Below are 10787 nucleotides of genomic sequence, written 5' to 3'. Positions count from 1 at the left end.
GAACAGCAACGACAATGTTAGGTCGTTTAGGTTAAGTGGAGATATAACAACAAGCCTTGTCAGGTCTGTTGCAAAGTGTGGTTATTTTCTGTTTTTATGTAGCCCATGTCAAGCATTTTGTAAACTCGTTTTTGAGAGGTGCCACATGCAATAAATATTAGGCTATAACTTTAAAATAGCGCCATGAGATAATAAAAACACAAGAATTAACTTTGTCAAGTTCCCATTACCAATGAAAAGACAGAAAGGATTCAGTGCATGATCATATGTGCATCCTAATCAGGCGAAATTAAAAATGAAGGCTATCATTACAAGTCATCACTGATCTCAGTCACATAAAATGAGTGAGTATAAGCATTTATTTTGTATTTATTTGCATCTGTAGCCTATAATAACCTTCACTCTCCAGACTTATCAGAAGGGGAAGGGTTTTACAAAATGACCCAATCAATACAGGCTATTTGGTGCAGCTGTGGGAGGAAACACACACACACACACACACACCAGAAGTCCAACAGTGCCACCAAGTGGCTTTTGACTTTGCCGATAAACCAGAAGGATCCTTGCGCCACAGAACACAACGGAGACTCCTGTGTGGCGGCAGCGCTTGTTGTCCTCATCTGGGATCATTAAACCAAATCCTTTGTCAAACCAACTGTAAACTTTTTCGGGATCGTAGCCTCACTTTGTCCTTCTTTTGTTGCACTCTTGGATCTGAACTCCAGCAAAAAAAAAAAAAAAAAAAAAAAAACTTCTTCCTCCCAGGAGCGTCATCCCTGTGTTTCTGACATGCGCCCCAGCAAATCTGTCGTTGTGTTCATTTTATTCTTCACAGGTGAGTTCACGAGTCTAAACATAAAGGCCAGGTTTATTAATACTGATTTTAGTCAGGCGATGGTCGTCAGAATGTACAAATCCTCCATTACATGCCAAAGTCCTTCACTGGAAATGTTGCTTAAATAACAGGCTTTAGTTGGAGAGTGTACGCAAGACTTTTCACTATAGTAATTGATTAAAGTACAACTAGTTTAGCTTATATAGAAGACTACAACAATGATTAGGCTATTAATTAATCTGCTGATTTAGTTTGGCCTAAAATAGTGTCATAGTGAGAAATGCTCAGCACAGTTCCCCAGAGGCCAACATGATATATTCATTTCCCCAAATTATTCAGTTTGCTTTAATTTAAGACCGAAATGCACCAAAATTACATATTTATGAAGGTGAAACTGTGAGATTTGTGGCATTTTTGCATGAAAGATGACTTAATTATGGATTAAATTTCTGATGACCTACTAATCATTTCATCTTAGTAGTTCAGCATTTAAGAGTGCACCATGTTCTATAATGTTTCAGATGTTTTGTATATAAAACTTTCATTTTTAAACAGTAACTGAAGCTGTTGGATAAAAATACTGAAGCAAAAAGTACAATACTGTCGCATGTCAAGTAAAAGTAAAGTAAAATATTCAAGTATGGGTAACTCAGATAACATGAGTTACATTCCATCACTGATAATTCAAGTCACACAGACATCCATGTTCCTTCTCTGCAGCTGGGAAATACCTTCATCTCACAGCAATAACCATTGTATTAAATGCAGATGTGCTGAAGTTCTGAGGAGACTAGATGAATTCAGTAAAGCCCACTCCTCCCTTCAGGGATGAAGAGTTGGGTTGCAGTTCCTCTATGACACCTCCTAAAATGCAACTGGCCACAGTCCAGTCAAAATGAATTGAATTCTTTTTCTGCAGTTCTCTTCAGGTGCTTCTCTCTACTTGCTGACCAGGTAGCTTAATTACAGCTGGGCTCCAATCTCTGCCAGTTAATTACTGAGGTGTCCCCTGTGGACCAAGTGTGCTAAAGCCTTCATTTAATCCTGCAAGATAATAACGTGACCTGACTTCCACTCAGGAGCACACATAAGCTCAGTTGATGATTGAAAGGATGCTGGTCGTTATCTCGTCTTTGAGGTTTCATCCATTTCTAATGGCAAACAGTCAGACTACATGCCTTCCTCTGGTGTGACTCATCGCTGCAGCATGGACTCACTCTGCCTTCACTACATGTTATGAAGTCTGCACTGTCAGTGGCGCCTGGTGCTCAGAATGTGTCAGCATCTTGGTGTCCAGCGATTACTTTGATAATTTAATAATCAGCGTAGTAATTCCATATGGAACCTCTGGTGCCATCTTTAACAGTGTATTGGCTTTTATAAGCTTATACATTGTGCTTTTGTGTAAAATTGTAACCTGAAAAATATCTAGTAACTATATCTGTCAGTTAAATGTAGTGGAGTAGAATTATGATGAAAATAAAATGTTCAAGTGAAGTACATGCATCTCAGTATCTCAAATTTGTGTTTGAGAACTTGAACAAATAGTTACTTTTCACCTCTTCAGAAGATTTATCTCTGTATTTTTAAAGAAAGGATTTTCATTTGCTGCATGCATGATAGTGCTTGTCAACTAGTAGGTGCCCGAAGTAAAGTTTGTCGTGTGTCTGTCTGTACTTTAGCTCTGCAGTGCAGCCCAACAGGCTGACGAGCTGAGCTTGTTTATTTCCTCTGTGAGGAATTCTCTGTAAGGAGGCCTAGGGAGGTGTTACTGACTGAAACACTGGGCTCATTTTGAGAAAAATGCTGACAATGAGTTCTGTCACTGGAATAATCTGGAGAAGCTTCAGAACATGAAGTATCATTATTAAAAGCTGCGTTAAAGTAAACTTAATTCTATTGAGGGCAAGTGTGCCAGAAAACAGAAACAACTGAGCTGGAGCAAAGGAGGCAATACAGGAACTGACTTGAGGTGGGGGTGGAGGCTGACAGACTGGAAAGTTTGGCACTCAGCTCTAAACATGGAGTTATTTTCAGGATTTCTTAAGGGACAATGTGCCTGACCTACAACTGCTGAGAAAGGAGGAAAATAGTAAAAAAAAAGATTTATTGGGCAGAAAGAAGGCCAGTGCACGAGTCATTCTGCCTATAGCACGGAAAGAGATGAGTAAGAGGGACCATCTCCAAGTGTGTAATAAAAACATGCAGTTTGTCCTAAGTTGTTTTGACTTAAAAGTTTCATATTACTGTTTAATGACAGCCAAAAAACACTACAAAATAAAGGTTTATGTCCCTTCATGAAAGCATAAAGTAGGTTCTATACCATTCACAAGATAAGACTGTAATGTTTTCTGTGCCTCAGGCGTTTCCGTTAGAGTCACTGATTGCAAATCCAGGTGTCTATGGACTGGAATGTTTTTTTGAGCCTGTGTGAAAGGAAACCTGAAAGGAAGTTATGCAAATGAGATTGTGTTGGGAGAATCAGTTGCACACCTGTTTGCCTCTATATGACCTATATACTGTAACAGCCCTCATACTGAAACTTAATGGATTGTAATGTTTGACTGACCAGAGAGCCAGCCAAGTTTAGCATCTGATTGATGTCTTGTTCACATAAAAATGCTATTTTCCATGTCTGTGTTTTGTTGTTTCAGCTGGTTCTGGGACCATAGTGAATGACAGCTACAGCGACTTTACAGAAGAAGACAACACTCCTCAACTAGACTACAACAGTGCGTAATGGAAAAAAACACACTCACCTGGGTTGGGCGATATGACAGTATATACAGTACCTTCAGGAATACACAGTACAGCAATCTATTATCAGAGTTCTTTCCATATCTGTGTGAAGTCTGACATCAGATGATGCTGTTATGAGCGATGTAGCACCCTGCTATCCACCATTAGTGTTTCACACAGATTTGTGTTTGATTACTCTTCATAAACAGACCCACGCTGGTGTCGTTCTTTGAGTCTGACCAATGGGGAGGTGACCTGCCACTCCACTCGAGGCAGAGCCTACAGGAGCTCGCTGGGCACCCACTGTGAGATGAGCTGTGACCGAGGATACCGATTGATAGGGAAGAGATTGATTCAGTGCCTTGCCAGCCGACTGTGGTCTGGGACTGCTCACTGCCGCAGTACGTGGAAGCTGAGAACTAAGTTTCCATATGAGGATGAATCTGGTGATATTCTGTGTTTTTCATATAATCAGCAAATCCCATGAAACAGTGAAGAGTGATCCTACTAACAAGTTTTGTCTGTGTAGCCAAAGCCTAACTCAGCTTATTCCTCTGTACCATAGAGCTCTGTTGCTGTTCAAGGTCTATTAAAAACACAGAAATGAGTCACACTGTTGCACTGACTGACATGTTCATTCATTACTAAAAGCGTGGCCTGTTTTAGTTTGAGTCAGTGCCACATAGTGTCACAAAGGGCTGACCTGTAGACAAACAACCACACTCACCCACACTCAGTCGTACCAGTAATTTAGAGTCACCAGTCAACCTAAGCTGCATGTCTTTGAACTGTGGGAGGAAGCCGGAGTACCCGGAGAGAACCCACGCAGGCGACAGCGCAAACCACTGTGCTGCCAGTGTCCATTTATTTTAGGAAATTATTTAGGCATTTAAAAAAAGAAAGTACTAATTCATGATTAACTCTTTAGGTCTTCAGTAGGAGAAGCCATGTTGACATAAGGACTAACAATGTTGACTTTGGTTTTTCATGGGATTTGTTGACAGTAACAGAAGTTACAGAATATCACCAGCGTGTATACTGATTGTGTGATTGTTTCAACCTTTACATTCAGTGTGCTGTACTTTATGTCTTTGTGGTGACATTTCTTCAGAAATGCGTTGCTTTGTGCTGCCCCTCATCCCACATGGCAGATACACATGCACGCGTGGCTTTGTGGTGGACTCCAGGTGTGACTTCACCTGCAACCCCGGCTATCGCATCGAGGGGGAACACTCACGCACCTGTCAGCATGGGGGATCGTGGACCGGAGCACAGCCAGATTGTTTAGGTACATGTGTGCAGATCCAAGTAGAGCTAACCCAGTGTGCAAACTGAGATGTCTTATGCAATGGAATTTCAGCACTGTCAAATTCTATTTGACAACTGTTGACTATCAAATACAGTTTCAGCTTGCTGCTTAAATTCATGCCATCTGTTTTGCTGTCCAGTTTTCCATAATTCTTTCACAATCCTAGCTCCCAGGGCTTCCACTCTGACAAAATCAAGCATATTTCCTGCTCCTTTGTTCTTTGGACTGAATCCAGAACTGTGGTTGCAGTTTTACAGTCTTCACGTTCTGCTCTTTATAATGGTCCAAAAAAGATGTGGCCATTAAAACCAGCCTCCTTCCTTTAAAGTCTAATATTTTAAGTCTTCAACTGTTTATTTCAGATACTGATCCTCCAAAGATCAAGTGCCCTCTGTCCAGAATCAAGGTTGCTGAGCCTGGAAAACTCACTGCCAGGGTGACGTGGGACCCCCCTTCTGCCAGAGATACTGCTGATAAATCACTTGAGTATGTTGCTCCATCCCTTTACTGGCTGTCCCTCTTCACTTTAAAATGGAATTAAACATTTGGCCTTCACTTGTCTCTCTGCAGGGTAATATTAGTAGGCCAGGAGCCTGACACTGACTTTAAAGAGGGAGCAAACATTATCCAATACAAAGTGTACGATCAAGCCAGGAACAGAGCTACCTGCAAGTTTATTGTACGTGTTGAGGGTAAGCTGATTTATGAAATGAGATTAAATACTATTACACATTAGCTTGAATACAGTATTGTAACTTAAGAGGAGGACACACTGGATTTCTTATTCCCACTGTCTCCTAGTGAGAAGGTGTCCAGAGCTGTCTCCACCAATGCATGGCTCCCTCACCTGCTCCTCTGATGGGAATAACTACGGTGCAACATGTGACTACCTCTGTGATGGAGGATATGAACTCAGGGGGGTGTCTAGTCGTGTCTGCCAGTTCGACCGCAACTGGGACGGAAGCCCCGCTGAGTGTGTTGGTAAGGACTGAGCTTGCAGTAACGTGCTTTTGGATTTGCTGCATATATTGCACCACTACTGGAAGAAGTACACATTTTTACTTAGTTAAACTACCGATAAAACTATTTAAAAAACAGTTTATCTTTGTGACTAATGTATGATTTAATGAGCATTTTACTGTTGTAGCTGGTTCAGTTTTAAATTAGGCAAATTTGTAATTCCTTTTTGAAATGTGCTTTAATCTAGATATGAATCTATCTGGAATGTTTAGAGAGAAAACTTTCTTGGAACCTCAGTCACATAAAACCTGTTTACATTATAATACTAACAGGAATGTAAGATGGTATACATGCAGAATGTGATTGTGTCCTTGTGTGTTTGTAGCGACAGAGATTAAATCAGATGTAAAGACAGCCTCTGCTCTCCTGGATCAGTTCTATGAAAAGAGGAGGCTGCTGATCGTGTCAGCCCCCAACATAACTGATCCGGACTACCAGCTGCAGAACATCATGATACAGGTGAGGAACCTTGTTGTTGAGTTCACATGAATCTCCCCCAAAAATAACAGTTTCTAGGAAAGCTTAATAAACAACAGGAACCTCAGACTCCGTTTTCCTTGTTCCCACTAGAAATCAGACTGTGGATTAGAGCTGAGACATGTAACTGTGATCGAGCTCCTGGGCTCCCCACCTCATGAGACAGGCCACATTAAGGACAGTCTGCTTAACTCTGAAGTCATCGAGGTTTTGAGGTAACAGTGAGACACTACATCACTTAGTTATTCATCAGTTTTATGATTCATTCTACGAAAACTGTTCATTTAGTTGAAAAATTCCTTCTTGCAATGGTTTTATATACAGTAACTCCCATTCTCCTCACTTGAAAGATAAACAATGTTAAAAAGGAACATAATTCCTGGTTAGCACTAATGGAATTTTGACGGGCTGAGGAAACAATATCACCAATGAAAATCTGGCTGTGTTTCTCATAAGAACTGCTGAGTAAGGGAATTTCCACTCGTTTGCACCAAACACAGTCATGTAGCCACTAATTCAGCTTAGAAGAGACAAAGATGAAAATGTTTCCACCAACTGTGCCGTTTGAGAAGGGGAACTGCTCACTTTTTCCAGACAGGAAAATCTCTTCCTACCCCTAACCTTCAGACTCTACACTGGTACACAAATCCCACAGCTGAATGCAACATGAAGCACATTCTTGGAGTGTAGTACAATGCACTCTGGGAAATGTAGGCAGAAATCATTAAAGTAGAAGTGGCCTAGGGAAGTCAGAAAGGGTGTCTCCATAAATGTAAACAAGTTAGCAACATTAAGAATAAAGCTAAACTAATTAATATTCTTCTATTAACAATGGATGAAATGACTGTAATATAAAAAGGGGGTTGATTGCCTGTGGTGATGAACACATGGGGGATTATCACCCAGTTTTCCTCAGGTCTCAGCATTTTAGCATCTTGTAAATTCACTGTTCTGGTTCCCCCTTGGTGCTCGAAATCACCTTACTTCCAGATGCAGCAGGCAGATGTTTTCACTGTAAACTACCTTTCTAGAAGCAAATGACAGTCAGTGATTAGCTGGTGGACATAGTTGAACATTTGGCAGTTGGTTAATTGTTAAAAAAAGAGTAAACACTGAGCCTTCATTTGTCATTTATTATTATGTGCATGTATATGTTTACTATTATGTTTTTCAGTTAACCTTGTCAGATATTGTTTTCTGTATCTGTGGCGACCATTTCCTGGCCTCCATTCCTCTCAGCTGACGATGTGATATAGAGAGAAGGTGCTTGCACCTCAGTGTTTGTTTGCATCTGTATGGTGAAACATGATTACTTAAGCTGGATTTAAAGGAAACTTTTGTGAAAACATTAGCATATCATCTGCATAAGGGGGTAATAGTGTATGTCAGTGTTGTGTTAGTTTGCTCTGCTGCTAGAGTGCCAAATAAATAAAAACAATGCTGCTTTAAACCTGCAATATTAGATTTTTTGGACACTTGAGGGCAGTGTGGCATCTGTCTGCTGCAACCAGAAGTATAAGAGTGATGAGAATGCACCAAAACTACAGAACAAAAAACCGAAACCTTGAACTGAATGACACTAAAGCTCTGCCATCATGACAACTCATATTACAGTCACAAATTATAAAAAAAAATTTATTCATTAAAGTACCTTTAGTATGAGATAATGGACTTTCCCTTTAATGAAAGAGTTGCTTTATCATGTTTCTCTGTAGACAAGTATTCAGAATCTCCAGAACCTACTTCAGCATGGTGCTGCTGGATGAGCTCGGACTGGACCGGGAGCGCTTCATTACCACAGCTTCCTGCGGAATGAAGAGGAACGAGATAGGCTCGAGCTCCACAGGGACTTGTGTGATTAAATAAACCTCTCTGGTTGCCACAGTGATAATGTCATCAGTAGGCTGTTACTAACACAAAATGAGGAAGGATAGATGAGCAGAAAGCAGGTCCAGAGGAACATTAGGAGGGAAAGGAGGCCAAGAACACAGTTCCTCACGTTCACTATACAACACTGAAGTGCTAGCACTGTTTCTTTTATATTAAATCATCAGCTGAGGTGTATAGAGCCCAGAATATTGCCACCACAACTACAGCAAACAGCTCACAAGGTTAAGAGAGAAGCATACATACATATTATGAAGCATAAATACAAATTAGCCAAAGAAACCACATTAGTAACCTGATAATTATAAACTAGAAAACACACACACACACACACACACACACGAGACTAATGAAAAACACTAGAGTGAACAGATAAGACTCCAGCTGGCATCTGGTACATACGGTGTAATAAGATGAGATAGTCAAGTTTTAGGGTTAGTCTTTTTATTAGGTTAACAGTATTTCAGGTAAATATGGCTGTGGTCACACTCCAGAGGAATTAAAATGGAGTAAAACAATAAAATCCACATTTACATCTTCAAACAGAGGAACTGAATTTCAAATAAGGCTTTTTATTCAGCTTATAAAATTATATATAAAAACAGTAATGTGATAGGACGGTGCAGATTAAACTAAGCACAACTTCTTGGATGCAACACCAGAAATTTTGTATAACAGCAGTTTATAACGAAGTTTTCCTAATGTTAATTCTGTACACAATTATTAAAGACAAGGATGACATGCTGATACCGTTTTTGTATTAAGTGCTCTGTGTGATTTTGAAGTTCAATAATAAAAATTCTGAACTTTAACAAAAACAAAATGACAATCTTCTTAAAAGAAGGTGTCCTGATGCTTTGGCACACTTTGGGTCATCACACCTGGGGGATAGGGGTGATGCTACAGCTTCTCTCATTTCAGTGTCTTTTCTTCTGCAGTCCTCATTTGCCCTTTACTTTCCCCATAGTGGAGCGCAGTGGAAGAGTGCCCTCTGCCCACGAATCAGGGTACTGCATCATCTTCTCCCACAGACTGACCTCCTCTCCAACTGAGTCCATTTCCACTTCCTCCTTTCCCATTTTAACAGTGCCTACAGGGGTGAGGATTATGCAGTGAATGCACAATTAGTAGAGCCTGTTATTAATGGCAAGCTCCTTTTACTCAGTTTTCACATGGGAGAAAAAGCCTTGGAAGCTTTTAAGTGCTCCAGTAGTAATCTAAAATTAAGCACATCTCTATGACAAAGGCTTTGATAATAAATCTAAACTAGAAAAGGAATGATAAAGGTGCTACTTTCTCTTTTTATTAAGATTAATTAAATTCACCTTAAGAGCACAATGCAAGTTAAAAAGCTGCCCCCTACTCAGTGATCTAACCATGATCTGAATCCTAAATTTCAATTAAAAGAAATGTTCGGTCTTAAAGTAACAGTCAGCTGTCTATATGAACACTGAAAAAGATTCTACTTGCTGTAGTCGTTCCTTTGGTTCATATTGGCCATTAAGAGATCCCTTTCTAATGCAGTTCAGGATAAAAGATGGAGGACATAACCCAGTCATTGTTTAATTCAAAAATATGTTCTCTGTTACCTTTGCCAGAGCTGAGACGAACTCCTCCTAGGAATTCATTGCTCGACATGGCCTCTCTGTCCCACACAGTGAGCTCAAGACACATCCCCTTCAGCTGCTCCAGAGCCAGCTCCTTGTACACAAATGTGTGGTCATAGTGGGGGTTCAGGTTCTTCTTCACTACTGGAGTCTTCCTCTTTGAGGTCTTCTCCTTTGTGGGGAACAAGTTCCTGCAGAATCCCAAACACCAAGTTAACTTTAAAAAGACACGCTTGTATGAAAACAGACAAGAGTCGACAGAACACCACTAACCCTTTTACAAAGCTATCTGACGTGCCTCCTAATTTCACTGCCATCAGATTATTTGCCTCTTTAATCAGGACATGTAGTTCTCCTTCCTCTGTCGCTACCTTTTTGCCTGAAGCAGAGAATACAGACACACTTTGAAAACTGAGGCAAAGTACAGTATATCAAACATAGCTGTTTTCTTACCATTGTCTTACCTTTGATTTTCTCAGCTGGCATTTTAGGTGTGACATACTTCAAGGATATCACCAACTCTCCTTTATACTGAGCAAAAGGTGAAGACGGCACAGCAGAGGATGCCTGATAAAGAAAAAGTCATTATTTAGGATACACAACACGGAACCCAAACAACAGTCCAACAAACAAGTTACTCCTCTTTACATTCAAGCCTCTACACCTGATCAATACTGGATGGCTGAGGCCAATGGAGGTTAGAGAGAAAACAAGCAAAAGAAATCCTGCAGTGGCAAGATAAGGTCAACGACTCGCCCACATCTGCTTTAAAGAGACTATATAGTTGTATACTGTACATAATGGAAACTTACTTTCTAAATTACCCTAAACAAAGTCTTGGTATTTTATATGCTGCAATTTCTTTCACATACATCTACCAACATATACAGTGGGGCAAATAAGTATTTGATAC

At 40.2% G+C, this 10787-nt stretch overlaps 2 protein-coding genes across 4 annotated transcripts in view; one reads left to right on the top strand and one right to left on the bottom strand.

Moving 5' to 3' along the window:
* Positions 1 to 738: 738 nt before the first annotated feature.
* srpx2 (sushi-repeat containing protein X-linked 2) lies at positions 739 to 8246 on the top strand. The gene is made up of 10 exons (XM_020591361.1): positions 739 to 835; positions 3490 to 3567; positions 3784 to 3975; positions 4686 to 4862; positions 5246 to 5369; positions 5454 to 5575; positions 5685 to 5864; positions 6229 to 6362; positions 6474 to 6595; positions 8096 to 8246. The coding sequence occupies exons 1-10, from the start codon at positions 790 to 792 to the stop codon at positions 8244 to 8246; spliced, it is 1326 nt and encodes a 441-aa protein (XP_020447017.1). The 5' UTR covers positions 739 to 789.
* A 691-nt stretch (positions 8247 to 8937) lies between these two features.
* Positions 8938 to 10787, bottom strand: part of sytl4 (synaptotagmin-like 4) — a 12266-nt gene continuing 10416 nt past the window's right edge. For all 3 annotated transcript variants that reach the window (XM_020592162.1, XM_020592171.1, XM_020592180.1), the window contains 4 exons: positions 10339 to 10441; positions 10148 to 10253; positions 9857 to 10065; positions 8938 to 9357 (listed from right to left, as the gene is read on the bottom strand). In XM_020592162.1, the coding sequence (XP_020447818.1) occupies positions 9209 to 9357; positions 9857 to 10065; positions 10148 to 10253; positions 10339 to 10441 (567 nt within the window). In that variant the 3' untranslated portion in view covers positions 8938 to 9208. The remainder of the gene's footprint in view (positions 9358 to 9856; positions 10066 to 10147; positions 10254 to 10338; positions 10442 to 10787) is intronic.

This window comes from Monopterus albus, unplaced genomic scaffold (assembly GCF_001952655.1).
Source record: "Monopterus albus unplaced genomic scaffold, M_albus_1.0 scaffold2.1, whole genome shotgun sequence".
NCBI lineage: Eukaryota > Metazoa > Chordata > Actinopteri > Synbranchiformes > Synbranchidae > Monopterus > Monopterus albus.
Note: the sequence above shows the minus strand (reverse complement) of the source record. Positions and strands in the feature narration are given on the sequence as shown.